Genomic DNA, 17,274 nt, shown 5'->3' with positions numbered 1-17,274 from the left:
GGGGGGACTGTACAATAGCAAGTTGTAGTGTTGGACGATTAGTTAAAGATGTACCTAGTAGTATTGTACGGTCCATACAACATAAATAATACTGTAACAGATTCACCGCTGGTAAACACCTCACTGAGCTGCCGCAACTATCCCGGGGGGGACTGTACAATAGCAAGTTGTAGTGTTGGACGATTAGTTAGAGATGTACCTAGTAGTATTGTACGGTCCATACAACATAAATAATACTGTAACAGATTCACCGCTGGTAAACACCTCACTGAGCTGCCGCAACTACCCGGGGGGCTGTACAATAGCAAATTGTGGTGTGGACGATTAGTTAAAGATGTACCTAGTAGTATTGTACGGTCCACACAACATAAATAATACTGTAACAGTTTCACCACTGGTAAACACCTCACTGAGCTGCCGCAACTACCCCGGGGAGACTGTACAACGGCGTTGTGGTGTTGGACGATTAGTTAAAGATGTACTTAATAGTATTGTATGGCCCATACAACATAAATAATACTGTAACAGTTTCACCACTGGTAAACACCTCACTGAGCTGCCGCAACTACCCCGGGGGGCTGTACAATAGCAAATTGTGGTGTTGGACGATTAGTTAAAGATGTACCTAGTAGTAGTGTACGGTCCATACAACATAAATAATATTGTAACAGTTTCACCGCTAGTAAACACTTCTCGAAGCTGCCGCAACTACCCCGGGGGGCTGTACAATAGCAAATTGTGGTGTTGGACGATTAGTTAAAGATGTACCTAGTAGTATTGTACGGTCCATACAACATAAATAATACTGTAACAGATTCACCGCTGGTAAACACCTCACTGAGCTGCCGTAACTATCCCGGGGGGGGACTGTACAATAGCAAGTTGTAGTGTTGGACGATTAGTTAAAGATGTACCTAGTAGTATTGTACGGTCCATACAACATAAATAATACTGTAACAGATTCACCGCTGGTAAACACCTCACTGAGCTGCCGCAACTATCCCGGGGGGGACTGTACAATAGCAAGTTGTAGTGTTGGACGATTAGTTAAAGATGTACCTAGTAGTATTGTACGGTCCATACAACATAAATAATACTGTAACAGATTCACCGCTGGTAAACACCTCACTGAGCTGCCGCAACTACCCGGGGGGCTGTACAATAGCAAATTGTGGTGTTGGACGATTAGTTAAAGATGTACCTAGTAGTATTGTACGGTCCACACAACATAAATAATACTGTAACAGTTTCACCGCTGGTAAACACCTCACTCAGCTGCCGCAACTACCCGGGGGGACTGTACAATAGCAAGTTGTGGTGTTGGACGATTAGTTAAAGATGTACCTAGTAGTAGTGTACGGTCCATACAACATAAATAATATTGTAACAGTTTCACCACTGGTAAACACCTCACTGAGCTGCCGCAAGTACCCGGTAGGGACTGTACAATAGCAAGTTGTGGTGTTGGACGATTAGTTAAAGATGTACCTAGTAGTATTGTACGGTCCATACAACATAAATAATACTGTAACAGTTTCACCGCTAGTAAACACTTCTCGAAGCTGCCGCAACTACCCCGGGGGGCTGTACAATAGCAAATTGTGGTGTTGGACGATTAGTTAAAGATGTACCTAGTAGTATTGTACGGTCCATACAACATAAATAATACTGTAACAGTTTCACCGCTGGTGAACACCTCACTGAGCTGCCGCAACTATCCCGGGGGGACTGTACAATAGCAAGTTGTAGTGTTGGACGATTAGTTAAAGATGTACCTAGTAGTATTGTACGGTCCATACAACATAAATAATACTGTAACAGTTTCACCGCTGGTGAACACCTCACTGAGCTGCCGCAACTATCCCGGGGGGACTGTACAATAGCAAGTTGTAGTGTTGGACGATTAGTTAAAGATGTACCTAGTAGTATTGTACGGTCCATACAACATAAATAATACTGTAACAGTTTCACCACTGGTAAACACCTCACTGAGCTGCCGCAACTACCCCGGGGAGACTGTACAACGGCGTTGTGGTGTTGGACGATTAGTTAAAGATGTACTTAATAGTATTGTACGGTCCATACAACATAAATAATATTGTAACAGTTTCACCGCTAGTAAACACTTCTCGAAGCTGCCGCAACTACCCGGGGGGCTGTACAATAGCAAATTGTGGTGTTGGACGATTAGTTAAAGATGTACCTAGTAGTAGTGTACGGTCCATACAACATAAATAATATTGTAACAGTTTCACCGCTAGTAAACACTTCTCTAAGCTGCCGCAACTACCCCGGGGGGACTGTACAATAGCAAGTTGTAGTGTTGGACGATTAGTTAAAAATGTACCTAGTAGTATTGTACGGTCCATACAACATAAATAATACTGTAACAGTTTCACCGCTGGTAAACACTTCTCTAAGCTGCCGCAACTACCCCGGGGGGACTGTACAATAGCAAGTTGTAGTGTTGGACGATTAGTTAAAGATGTACCTAGTAGTATTGTACGGTCCATACAACATAAATAATACTGTAACAGTTTCACCGCTGGTAATCACTTCTCTAAGCTGCCGCAACTACCCCGGGGGGACTGTACAATGGCTCCTAGCTGTCGATTTTTTATGAAGAAAGCTCTACCACTCTAAAATGTTTTCTTTCAGCCTACAATTCCATTTCCACACAGTGAAGAAAAAATAGGTTTTTATATGAAAGTATTGTACCAGACTGGTACACATGATGCACGATAGTATAATTTTATCCTTTTATCTTTATTAACGATACATGTATCGTAATTTTAAACTTGAATTTTTATAACCTGAAGCACATCTTTAACGCCTCGTACAGTATTGTACATTTTATTTTTATAAAGGATTATAAATTGTCAGATGTTAGTTAATTATTTAAAATATATCTTAGTTATAAAACTGCCGAAACCCGTTTGTTAATACTTAGCATGTTAGTATAAAAGTGGCCTGTTAATAGATGCTAACAAAACACTTGACGCTTCTATGGTTATAACTATTTATCTAATTTATTACTCTTGAAGGTTTTAAGATTGTACTCGAAACACATTTTTAAACCAATTAATCTATCCCACCCACTAAAGATTATTAGGCCTGCAAATATCATAACTAATCCTTCTCAGGAGGTTAATTCAAACTAACATTAATCACAATTAATTGAATTTTGTAATAATTTATAATTTTTTTATACTGGTACAGTTTGTTTATATAAAACTCTAGTTCCAGTTACCACAATGGATCTATTACAATGCCCATACAAACAAATGATTTTAAAGATATCTTCATCTTGTATACATAAAAATAAACGACGTCAGATGTTTATGAGTTTATTTTGTTCGGTTTTCATTCGTATTACCTCTGATGACGCAGCAGTATATTGCAATATTTTAAATTTTAAACTCCACAGCATTTAAAAATCAATGGAAATCCACTTGCGTGATATAAGAAGCAAATCTGAGGTGCTGGATAAGGTGCGAAAATATATTCACAATGAGCGCCTTGCTGATTCACATCACATGCCCAATAAATTTGCTGAGCCACAAACTGCTGACCTTTGTTAACAGGCGAATGTTCAATGGGCAGGAAAGATAAACTCTATGTCCGCCATCACATGACATCAGACGCGCGTTCTAACGGACTTGTGGTCTGCTTCACTGAACCTCTGTGCTATAGGTGTACACAGGAGCGGGCAAGCGGGTACTTTCGTACACAACTCACGTGGAACAACTCACTTTCAGTTATTTATTACGATCATAATGTATGAAATATATTTGGAAATATTAACAATGGCTCAGCATTACCAGTCAATTATTAGTATCTGTCAATAAAATGAAAGCAACTTTCAGTTTGGGTAGTTTTGAAATTTTGGGGCAATCGTAGACTTAGGTTTAATATTTCAAATACTTCTTGCCGTCCACCTATCCAGATTACAAGGACTAAAAAAATTTAATTAATTTTTCAGATACTTGAAAGGTTGCGTCCTTTTTTTCTAAAAGAGAGGAATGAACAAAAATGTATATGTTACATACATTTATAGGAAATCTTTTTAGAGGAATCTTATTCTGACTTTTTAAAACGACCTAAAAATTTGTCTCGTTACGTTAGAATGTCAAGGTTAACTGTATATATAAATGAATGTTTGTGTGTATGTCCTTTATAGAATCGCAAACTATTAGACCGACTATTATAAAAATGTGTATGTATACGTATTTTTCCACGGACAAGGTTTATATGATAAGCCCATTGATGTAGCTCACCACCAAGCGGCGCTGCAAAAGATAAAAGGTTTCAAAGCACCTGCACACTATTAACTGCAATTACGAGACTATTTTAAGGCAAGTTGCGGTGTTTGACGACTAGTTAAAGATGTACCTAGTAGTATTGTATGAGCCACACAACATAAATAATACTGTAACAGTTTCACAGCTGGTAAACACCTCACTATTTTAAGGCGCTAAGTTATTATGTATATTTCATTATATATATATATATATATATATTTCAGGAAATTACAACATATAAATAGGGCTATAAGAACATAATAAAAATGTTCTAATATATATATATATATATTTAACATCATCCGTCAACATACAGCTAAAGAAAACTGTAATTAACAATTTTACACGCTTATTCCAATATCTATTATACGTGATAATGGCCCTAATTACGGGTACGAACGGTGTGTGCTCTTCAAAAAGAGTAAAAGGGTCAACAATTTTAAACAAAAAGGGTTATGAACAAGATCACCAAAGGAAAGGTCGGGATCTATTACACCCAAACCCTAACCAAACAGTTGACAGTTACCAGACACAGTGTATCCTGGGGATCTCCACGAAGCTGCAGGACAACTCATTACTGTATTTCCACTTTGAACTCGAACTTTGAACAAAATACTCGTGCAGCATAACAAGTCCATTCCGTCCATTGTAGTTTTTTTGTGAGCATTTTAAAATTAGTATAATAAATAGTTTGTTACTTGTGGTATGGGATTATAAAATTGAATTATTACGTAATTTATGGAAATAAGAATGAAATATTTGTTAATTGTTGTTTGCTTCTAAGAATATTGTCTCCATGCCATGAGCTGGCGTATTATAACTATCCTTGTCTGCAAATAATTGCTTAATGGGAAGAAATACCCTGAAGTTTGAAACGAGTCCAGAAGATTGAAGGTTAACAATTTTTCTTTGACGAAATCTTCATTGGAAGTAGTCAACTCACTATTTAAGATCTCCTTGAGCGACCAACAGAGAATTAAAACTATTTTTTAATTTCTCTGAAAGCAATCTTTAATTTTAAATACAAAGATTTCAGTAGAGTCGTCGAGGTATGTTATATAGATCTAGTATTAGTAGGCTGTTACACGAGATACAGGAGTGAGAGTCGGTTGTCGGTTGTCCACGTCTACAAATCATGGAGGCTGTGATGAACTGGCAGGTTGATCGCCTCACCATATCAGGGGAGGAATCCCAGAGGGATAGAAGGTAGAAACTCCCGCTAAGCGATAACTTCTGGGTGTGAAAGATGAATTCCATTGGATCTCTACACTCCCTTCCCTTACAAAAATATAAAATTAGATATTTTTGATACAAAATATGTTTGAAGATTTTGTGATGCTTCAATTACCGATACTGTTAAATTAAATATCTTAATTATTTTTATGAAATAAAATTAGAAATTTTATTCTGAAAGAGAGCACGATGTACGAGTACAAAAACAAACCGTGCCATAAAAATTCGCAATGTCTTACATATAAGTGAATACGGGGATGAATGAGTAATACAAGTCAGTTGTAATACAAATTATATTAACATTCACCTTATTGTAACTATATGGATGCTAATATAAATCCTAATTTTTTAATTAAGGGGATAAAACTGTATGATATTTACTATATATGAATAAACTAAAATAAACTATAACAACTTTACTGCAAATATGGAAAGTTATGAGCGACTTTTTAAGATCGCAGTAGTGGCTGAGAGCGTGCAGTTAGGATCTCCATGAGCAATAACAAATTTAGGATGAAAGCTGGCCACGTGGCACAATTTGTCCCTTATTAAGGACGTATTCTGACGGTATGCTTAGTGCACGTTCGCCGCCAGAGTCCACCTTCCCCAGCCAACCCTTATTACCGGCAATTTCCTGCACGTAACGAAAACAAGCAGGCCTAATTAGGAGTCGGTTTTGGATATTCAATGTCAGATGTTATGAAATTTAAACCAAAATATTGATCATAACATGTATTAACGAGTCCAAACGAGAATTAAATGTTTTACAATGTTGTTTTGGCTATTCTTTACTATTATTTAAAACCTCCCCTTTTGTGTGTTTTTTTCTTCCTATTTTTACTAAAAACTACTAACAACATCGTTATCCAAAGCGCTGCATCCAATTTTTGTCTAAGGAAGGTACAAGGTGTAGGTACAATTAAAGTTTGTTGGATGAAACTGTCTATGATCACAACCAACATTGCTCAAGACATGATACTTGGAATAGAGCCAATAATTAGGGATTTGGCGGATCCTCAGCTTTAGGAAAAGCGTATGGAATGGAAGACTCAAAAACCAAATTTAATTTAGTCTCTTATACCAAAATGAGTTGTAAAGCTGACTGTAATAAAATTTATAGTTTATTTGGAATATTCAAAATGAATAACGACCTAATAACCAGGTTTAAAATAATGGAGGAGCTAGGACTGTTACCTGGGAAGCATCTGGTTGCAGCAATGAAAAATTGCAATTTCGGAAAGCCCAAAAAGTCACAAGTGACCATAAAAAATAGGAAGGCTAGGCCACTTGTGTACATATAGAAGATCACTTTGAACATCAGGAAGTGCAGACAACCCAGTATACAGTGCAGGGAATTACTGATCCCGCATCATGTTCATCTTGTTAAGTCGAAGGTTTTTTCAGTCGTGATTTCTCACAAGCTGTGTATTTAAAACTTTGAGGTCAATTATCTCGGCTCCTGATGAAATTTTAACTGGTTAGTTACGATAGTATATAACAGAGTTTATCACAGGGATTTTCAAATATTTCATTTCTTGAGCTTGTAAACAAATATTGGTATTTATTATTTAATTTGACATGTTTACTTTTGTATTATTAAATAGAATAAAGCAGAGTTAAGTAATAACCTAATGAGGTATAATAGTTATCTATAAAAAATGACATAATCAACATTACGAAGATATGCATTATCAAACCCTGTTGAATTTTATAATTTTTAAATGCCACGTTTACCTAAAACAGGTTGGCTTTTATGGACCCGTTTCTATATCGAAAGTTGTAGATCTTGCATTCGAACCTCCTTAAATGTTGTTATTTTTAATTCCACGTTTACCTAAAACATTGGCTTTTAATGTACCTGTTTCTATGTCGAATCTACTTTTTAATTTCCGTGTACTTCTAAGTACAAGACTGAATGTCACGCCATGAGTTGCGTAATTTCCATGAAAAATTCCAAACTAGAGCTCATTTTATTCTCGATAAGTCCTGCGGGTAGTGATAGACAAACATACTGCCTTAGAGAAAAAGAAATTGTTACATCCCCCGCCTGACAAAAGAAATACTGTGTCAACATACTGAGTGATAAGTCTCAACTAAGCTCAGCCAAATCCATGTTTCGACCAGAACTATCATAGAACTCATTCATGTTTATGTAGAAATGCAAAATTCAAAGTCTATATCTTTCTAAAGTTATCTTACCACATGGTATATTTACAATTGTGCTCATTAAGGTAGGAGCTATGGAAGGTAGAATACGCTGAAATCAATTCTTTTCGCAGACTTAACATTAACTTTCAACTCTACTACCTACTTTATCATTTTAATCTACAACTAAACAAGATACTTGCGTTATATGAGATTGTAATATGATTTTACTCAATTTGTTTATACATTTATTTATTCTGCTATCCTCTCATTGCCATCATGGTTATCCATATGGTCAATGTAAAAATATTTGCCAGCACTCAGCCAAATCCCATGGAGTGACATACGCCATCTGTAACTTAGAACTGCCTATATAAAAATGAAGCTTCATACAACATTTGAGATACGTGCGGACAGAGAGGCAGATAAACAGAAAATTAATTTTTTTCAGTCCTTCAGTGATAGGCTCTCAGCCAATTACAGAAAAATACATAAATTTAGTTTCATAAAAAAAATTAAACATAAACAACTGATAGATAAAACAGTTGCAGTCAGAATAGCATATTGTTTCAAACAGCATACAACAAGTTAAGAATAAAATTAAAATTACAAATATGAATAATTAATGGCCACAAAAGTTCACAGCTAATTGTTTTAACAATCAACTGTTGATATATAATAAGTAATATAATTAGAATGGAATTTTTAGCTAATTCGTTTTCTACAGTACTTAAAAGCATTTCCATAAAAATGTACCATAATTTACTTCACCATATAATATGATTCATAATTCTTTATTATATTGTGTACTTGTATTGCAAAGTACGGGGGCATATTTTAGAAAATTATTAATCTGTAATATTCATGTTTAACTATTGACAATTTTACACGCAACTAAGTCATGACAAATGTCATACTTTTTAAATATTTTTGTATTTTAATACATCAAATACCTTTACTTCTTAAACACTGAATTTGGACAATGTTTATTATTTCGATAAATCTTTATACTGTGTAACGTTTCTCTGGAGCTTAACACAAAATTTTTAACAATCCGTTACTTTGGAATTTTTGTCCAACCCACCATTTCCCGAAGTTTTCAACCCTATTTTAGAATTACAGTACGAGATTCCCACATTCTCTAATATTCAAGCACACCTTTAACTTTTGAAATACTAAAACATATTTAGAGCATCTCAATACTCATAATATGTTTAGCTAGTGAGAAGGAAACTTCACCCACTGAACTTTGAACTATTAAAAGGACTATTACACCTTAGACGGTGGTAAACGACCCGTGCACTGAACGTTATAATATTAACAAGATTATTACAACACTCTGAATATTGTTATATTTGGCAATTACGTCAGTTGGCAGTTAAGGCGCTCAGCTACACACTTTAGCGTTCCGTAAATAAATATCAGTTGTACAGCTCAATATAAAATATAGGATAAGGTCATCAGACTTGGCTGAGACACATCCAAATCTATTCTCACAAGATCCAAAATTAGTTCCCTTTAAAACTGCAATTTAAAAATCTGGATTAACTTACTAATGCTCGTAAGCCAAGAGTTGCTTCCATTTATATCGTTAAATAATATGTATCATGTTTACAAGACAATAATTGTTTCTATAAAATTTAAAATTACATTTTTAAAAATATTATATTTGCGTATTTAACATGGTAGACTGTCAGGCAATAGTTTATATAGAATATCTAAACAAAGACTGCGTTTCTTGCTTTATCTGTATCATTTTTTGAGCATATATTTACCATATACGTGAGTTTAATGTTGTGCAATTGTTAAATCCTAAATATATACAGTACTAATGTGCTCACTAAGTACTCATGGGTTGTAAAAGAAAGATTGCGAAAAGTTGATAAAACGGTGAATGGTGTGTTTTCTAATGAAAGACTTGGTTTTCCAAGGTATTACTTCTTGTGGCAGATTTTCAGTTTCAAAATCAGCTGTAAGAAAATTAAAATTAAACCAAAAACAATTTCTGAAAAGTGTTGGCGTTTTCCAAAAACTTTTTTTCAGGAAAAACTTATTATAAAATTAAAATATTTTTACACATACATTTCATGAGAATTGACTGTAACAGTAACAAAAACAGCCATGATACTGGTAACAACACAGTTGTATAATAGCGACTATCTACACGATAAGTAAATATCGTTCCTTAAGCCGTTGTATTACAAATATTACGATTTTTATAACGTAAAGGATCTGTCAGCAGTTCCTATTCAATTGGAAGGTATCCAACAAATACTGTAAACAACAATCAAGAGTAGCTAATCTCAAGCAGGCTGAGTCAGCTCTGACTTCAAACTTGTTCTGACATCGCACGTAAACACGGAACACGCGATGTCACTGCTTGTTAGAGGTATTCAAGGCTTGCCAATATTTTTGGCTAATTGGCATATCACTCATATTCTACATAATTGGATGGCTAATTTAGTAAATTAGCCAATGTTTTGGGAGAGAAAATTCGCTTGCTTTCTTGGATATTTGGAATACATACATTAAAATCACAGAGAGAATTGCATAATCGTGCGTGACACATTATTCTTCTTGTAGTTTGACGAGTTGTAATGAAGAGTTTGATACTTAACTGGAACTTAAGTTGAAATTATGTTGTGCCACGACACGTATTATACTGTGACTATTATACCATCAGTGACACACTAATTTATCATCAATGACATGGAAATTAGTTGTGGAAAAAAGTTGTGTACTTATAACCGAGCGCGATATTCTCTTCTTTGCATACAGTTAAATTTTGAAGTCTTACATGTTATATATTCTGTATTGGAAAATTAGCCACAGCAACTAAATTTAAAACAATTTGTTTCTATAAAGATAAGCTTTAATTTAATAAGGTACGCTTGCAGAAAAATCGAAATACTGTTATCAATGGAAGATTTCAGATCCAAATGTTCAAAACTTGACCTAGAAACTTGAATATCTGAGCTGAGCTCTAAACACCTGTTTGCCGCTATTGTTTGAATGCAGAAGGCGTACGCGATACGTCATCGTTGCCATGGAAACTGCCATACAACATCCTGCAACCGGCTGACGCACTAGCACAGACAGCTGCCTCATTCCTCGCAAATACATCCCACTTTTCATTGCTGCTTTCCGATGAACAATCTGCATTTCAATGGAACGTGCGAGGCATTGTCGTGATTCTCGCTTTGGTAGAGGAGGGAGGGAGGGGGTAGTGCATTGTTTACGAAGGAAACAAAATACCATTTTGTATATATAATAATTTTTAATTCATATTTGAAATGTATTTTTTCTATTTTTAATTGTATATGGTGTAATTACAAAGAAGTATGAAATAAAAACAAAAGGAACAGTTCTCTGCGGCTGAAACTGTGCTGATCAATTTTCACGTATGCGCTTAATTAGTGGTTTCCATAGTTACTTCCAAGGAGAGCCAAGTCAACACGTCCCCTAGAACATGGAGGTTGTTTGATATTTATTAACTCTTAGGGGACCATCCATACTTCGGTTGTCTGTGTTGCATTTTCGCTGGTCTCCAGAGCTTTCAATGCAGTATCCATCGTGCAATAAACACTGTTAGAATTATTGAATCACCGACATCCACAATCAGGGCAGAATGAAAATGCATTTCCCCATCTAAATTTTTAAGGTGAAAATATTTACTTCTCCTGTCAGGTTTTAATATGCATTAAGATGATGAAATGCTAAAAGTAAAAGTAATGGTTAGTAGTAGTCATACAAAATAACTCCATCCGATCCAGAATCTTGGATTCGCTTTTGTATTTGTAAACCCTTACAGTCGAGCTCCCGAGGGAAGTTCCACGTCCTGTGTAGGACTGAACCGATTCCGCGCCATGTTTCTTTAAATGTTATTTTCTATCAACGGCATAAACTGAACTATCAGTGTATTGTGTTAGTGTACCATCAGTGACACACTATTATACCAGCTGTAACTAACCATGTACCATTTGTGACTTACTACTTTACAGTCAGTGGCATACTAACATACCATCAGTAACTAATAATGATGTACCATCAGTGACACATTACTGCACTGTTTGTGTACCATCGGTAACACACTACTGGTTCATCACTGAGGCACTACTTTACCATCAGTAACTAACAATGTACCATCAGTGACACATTATTGTACTATAAGTGATACGCTATTATACCATCAGTAACTAATGGTGTGCCAACAGTGACACACTGCCTTACAAACAGTGAACATACATTCTTGGACGATAATTGACGCATTAATGTACCATCAGTGACACATTTTTATCATCAGTAACTAAAAATGTACCATCGGTGACATACTACTGTACAGCAAACGATAAATTACTGTGCTATTAAAGTCACACCGTTATTGTGACACACTATACCATCAGTAACTAATAATGAACCATCAGTAAGTACTACTGCACTAATTCTTTTTAAGCTTGTTGAGTAATAAATCAGTGTTTCAAATAGAATTAACAAATATAGTAGCTTGTCGAATTGGACTAATCGTTCTCGAGATTAGTGCTTAGCTAAGCGATTCATCTTTATTACATAGATGATTGTTTCATAGAATTCCAAATCTGAAATCAATATTTATGATACAAAAGTTATTGTAGAACTAGAATTAGTTTACATACAATAATTATCATGCATAATTTCTAAAGTTCATTCTAGAATGTACGAGTAATAACCGTTATCTAAATTTATATAATTTTAGACAGTTTCGCCAAACGCATACAGTAGCATTCGGTGTAACATAATATTATTCCAAAGTACCTTGTATTTTTTAAGTACAAAGGTGTGACCGCGTGTAAGCAATCCATAAAATAACTCAGCTCTCATGCTTTGGACATACTGATACACTACACAACCTCTAATTAAAATTTTGGAAACCAACACAACACAAGGGTTCAAGAGAATTTTGTACGACTATTTACATAATTTATATAATACCAGTAGCTACTGAAAAGAAATGTATTTGCATTTTTATAAATTTATCAAAATTAACTCGTTATTCCCTTTATTTTAAATGGTGAATGAGTCCAATCTATCAACATTTTGACATTCTGACTTAGTCTTATAAAACTTTTATATATATAAAAGTATATATATATATTACTGATTACTGAATACTACATTATCTCCCCCTTCATTCTCACCTTCGGCTGTAAACTTGAAAAGTAACCTGTTGACAGGTACTGGAATACACTGATGGCGATGAACATTGTATTTAATAGAGACTGCAGTAGCTTTGGGTGGAGATATATCAGTGCTACATTCCTGGGATATAAGTTTGTATATACATACTAGGTATTAAAAATACGACTCTAGCCTACGCACAGGCTGCTTGCCCATGTAGGCTAATTTCCAAACGCTATGTATAATACTTTTAGTGATTTATTGTACATATATTAATTATCAATTTATATATTAATACTAATTGTAATAGTATTGTAATTATAATGAAAATAAACTTTCTTTCATTTCATTTCATATATATAATACACTCCTACAAGACCTCACAGCAAGTGGAGACTTTTAAGATTGAAACGACTTCACTTCCTTCAAACTCACAACCATAGTCTATTCGTCTGGTTTATATAGCACATACTATTTACATACTTTCTTTCATGTTTAGCAAACAGAAACTTAAAATAAGTACTCACCTTACGGTTTATTTAGGTTACTTCTCCATATTTCATACTCTAGCTTTTAGTTCATTTGTATCTATAGGCTACTTTAATTTATAATTATATCACAATGGAAGAAACAAACCTTTAATCATTATTGACGAGGTAGGTATACGCCAGACCACATGTCACGTGACAGGTTTCGCTGCATTTCAATGATATAGCTCATTTCGGTCTCGAGATTTTATGCGGACAGACAGACAATCATAAAGCAAAACATATATACACCTTCAAGGCTAACCGAAGAGAAATTGTGCCAGCCTACTGCGTGAAAGGCTTCATTGACGCTCAGCCAAATCCCATGTTACGCCAGTAAAATCCCAGCCAAACCACAAGCACTATCATCGAACTCTATGTCGAAACGAAGTTTCATGAAAAACTTAATGTCTAAAATCTTTCTCGGATATCATGTGGACAGTTAGACTATGCCACTGTTGTCATTGTAACTATGTTGTCTACTGTCACATGTTAAAATGTTATATGATTATAAATGTTATATGTACAAGTGTTTTATTCTACGATTTTTTCGTTGCTAGTACACATGGTTGCCCATAAGACCAATAATACAATTTATAAATGTTCACTAACGCTCACCCATAGCACATGGAGACATACACCATCATCGAACTTGATGTTGACTGCACAGATATGAAACTTTAGGCAGAATTTATATTCGTTAGTTAGTTCTCGAGATATCGAGCAAACAGGCAAGCAGAAATGAAAATGTTCAGTCTCTGAAATAATAGGGTGCACTAACGCTCAGCCATATCACATGGAGACATACACTATCATCGAACTTGATGTTGACTGCACAGATATGAAACTTTAGGCAGAATTTATATTCGTTAGTTAATTCTCGAGATATCGAGCGAACAGGCAAGAAGAAATGAAAATGTTCAGTCTCTGAAATAATAGGGTGCACTAACGCTCAGCCATATCACATGGAGACATACACTATCATCGAACTTGATGTTGACTGCACAGATATGAAACTTTAGGCAGAATTTATATTCGTTAGTTAGTTCTCGAGATATCGAGCAAACAGGCAAGCAGAAATGAAAATGTTCAGTCTCTGAAATAATAGGGTGCACTAACGCTCAGCCATATCACATGGAGACATACACTATCATCGAACTTGATGTTGACTGCACAGATATGAAACTTTAGGCAGAATTTATATTCGTTAGTTAGTTCTCGAGATATCGAGCAAACAGGCAAGCAGAAATGAAAATGTTCAGTCTCTGAAATAATAGGGTGCACTAACGCTCAGCCATATCACATGGAGACATACACTATCATCGAACTTGATGTTGACTGCACAGATATGAAACTTTAGGCAGAATTTATATTCGTTAGTTAATTCTCGAGATATCGAGCGAACAGGCAAGAAGAAATGAAAATGTTCAGTCTCTGAAATAATAGGGTGCACTAACGCTCAGCCATATCACATGGAGACATACACTATCATCGAACTTGATGTTGACTGCACAGATATGAAACTTTAGGCAGAATTTATATTCGTTAGTTAGTTCTCGAGATATCGAGCAAACAGGCAAGCAGAAATGAAAATGTTCAGTCTCTGAAATAATAGGGTGCACTAACGCACAGCCATATCACATGAAGACATACACCATCATCGAACTTGATGTTGACTGCACAGATATGAAACTTTAGGCAGAATTTATATTCGTTAGTTAGTTCTCGAGATATCGAGCAAACAGGCAAACAGAAATGAAAATGTTCAGTCTCTGAAATAATAGGGTGCACTAACGCTCAGCCATATCACATGGAGACATACACTATCATCGAACTTGATGTTGACTGCACAGATATGAAACTTTAGGCAGAATTTATATTCGTTAGATAGTTCTCGAGATATCGAGCAAACAGGCAAGCAGAAATGAAAATGTTCAGTCTCTGAAATAATAGGGTGCACTAACGCTCAGCCATATCACATGGAGACATACACTATCATCGAACTTGATGTTGACTGCACAGATATGAAACTTTAGGCAGAATTTATATTCGTTAGTTAATTCTCGAGATATCGAGCGAACAGGCAAGAAGAAATGAAAATGTTCAGTCTCTGAAATAATAGGGTGCACTAACGCACAGCCATTTTCATATAATTATTAGTCCTTGTAATTTCAGGAAATATGAGGTCATGCATTACAGAAGAATAGTCGTATACTACGACAGCGCATGTAATGGATTAAATGACTCGGGACTTTACGTGGTCATAATAATTTTATCTTATATCTTACATATAAAGCATCTCATCTTATTGTTCCTACATAGCTTTAACTATACATTAACGGTATATTACAATACTCTTTAAGTTTTAGTGTAACCTATTCTACAAAAAATATTCATTTTGTTTCGGGAGATTCTAGAAGGGGTGTATTATAACGCCAGATGCATTTTTATTGAGTTGTACTAATAGTTTTTATGAAAAATCTAGCCAAACCCATTTACAATTTAATTTAATTTTGAGGCTTAATTTATCGTTAGAATGCTTTTGTGATAAACGACTCGTACAGTAAGTTATGTTGTGTTACAGGATCAATGAGGGGCCGTGATGGGCTGGTGGGGCAGCTCCGTGCTACTAGGCTTGCTGGCCTCGCTGTCTGTCCTGCAAGCTGACAACAGAAAGGTGGGCAACACTTAAACTCTACACAGTGTACACATTATTAGATTGATTATGGATGTTGGTTGTTGCCAAGCTGACAACAGAAAGGTGGGCAACACTCACACTCTATACAGTGTACATTCCTCAGATTGTTTATGATTGTTAATTGTTGCCAAACTGACAACAGGCAGGTGGGGAACACTCACACTCTACACAGTGTACATACCTCAGATTGTTTATGATTGTTGAGTGTTGCAAGCTGACAACAGAAAGGTGGGCAACACTTAAACTCTACACAGTGTACACATTATTAGATTGATTATGGATGTTGGTTGTTGCCAAGCTGACAACAGAAAGGTGGGCAACACTCACACTCTATACAGTGTACATTCCTCAGATTGTTTATGATTGTTAATTGTTGCCAAACTGACAACAGGCAGGTGGGGAACACTCACACTCTACACAGTGTACATACCTCAGATTGTTTATGATTGTTGAGTGTTGCAAGCTGACAACAGAAAGGTGGGCAACACTTACACTCTACACGGTGTACATACCTCAGATTGTTTATGATTGTTGATTGTTGCCAAGCTGACAACAGAAAGGTGGGGAACACTTACACTCTACACAGTGTACATACCTCAGATTGTTTATGATTGTTGATTGTTGCCAAACTGACAACAGAAAGGTGGGCAACACTTACACTCTACACAGTGTACATACCTCAGATTGTTTATGATTGTTGATTGTTGCCAAGCTGACAACAGAAAGGTGGGCAACACTTACACTCTACACAGTGTACATACCTCAGATTGTTTATGATTGTTGATTGTTGCCAAGCTGACAACAGAAAGGTGGGCAACACTTACACTCTACACAGTGTACATACCTCAGATTGTTTATGATTGTTGATTGTTGCCAAGCTGACAACAGAAAGGTGGGCAACACTTACACTCTACACAGTGTACACGTTATTAGTTTGATTATGGATGTTGGTTGTTACAAATTAGGAATTCTGAAGAGTAAATCGCATGGTCTTGTTAACCATTATCAGGAAAATACTTTGATCGTCGGTTTATGCACATGAAACGATAAGGCCTGACAAAAGTTTGATCTAATGCTATAACAACCTAGTAGTAACGAATTTCAATCTACTATTCTGGATTAAGTTGCTTCATCAAATCACTTCCGGATATTTAATGACACTTAACATCCTTTATCGGGTTTAAACTAAAGATTTTATCAAGTCGACTTAAAGTGT

The 17,274-nt window shown here is 35.6% G+C and overlaps 1 protein-coding gene across 1 annotated transcript in view; it reads left to right on the top strand.

Moving 5' to 3' along the window:
- Positions 1-17,274, top strand: part of LOC124363571 (probable G-protein coupled receptor CG31760) — a 100,304-nt gene that overhangs the window by 41,365 nt on the left and 41,665 nt on the right. Inside the window, exon 2 of the mRNA XM_046818826.1 lies at positions 15,945-16,037. Within this exon, the coding sequence (XP_046674782.1) occupies positions 15,963-16,037 (75 nt within the window). The 5' untranslated portion in view covers positions 15,945-15,962. The remainder of the gene's footprint in view (positions 1-15,944; positions 16,038-17,274) is intronic.

The sequence above is a fragment of the Homalodisca vitripennis genome, chromosome 5, assembly GCF_021130785.1.
Source record: "Homalodisca vitripennis isolate AUS2020 chromosome 5, UT_GWSS_2.1, whole genome shotgun sequence".
In the NCBI taxonomy this organism is placed as follows: Eukaryota; Metazoa; Arthropoda; class Insecta; order Hemiptera; family Cicadellidae; genus Homalodisca; species Homalodisca vitripennis.
This window is presented reverse-complemented; position numbering and strand designations above follow the sequence as displayed.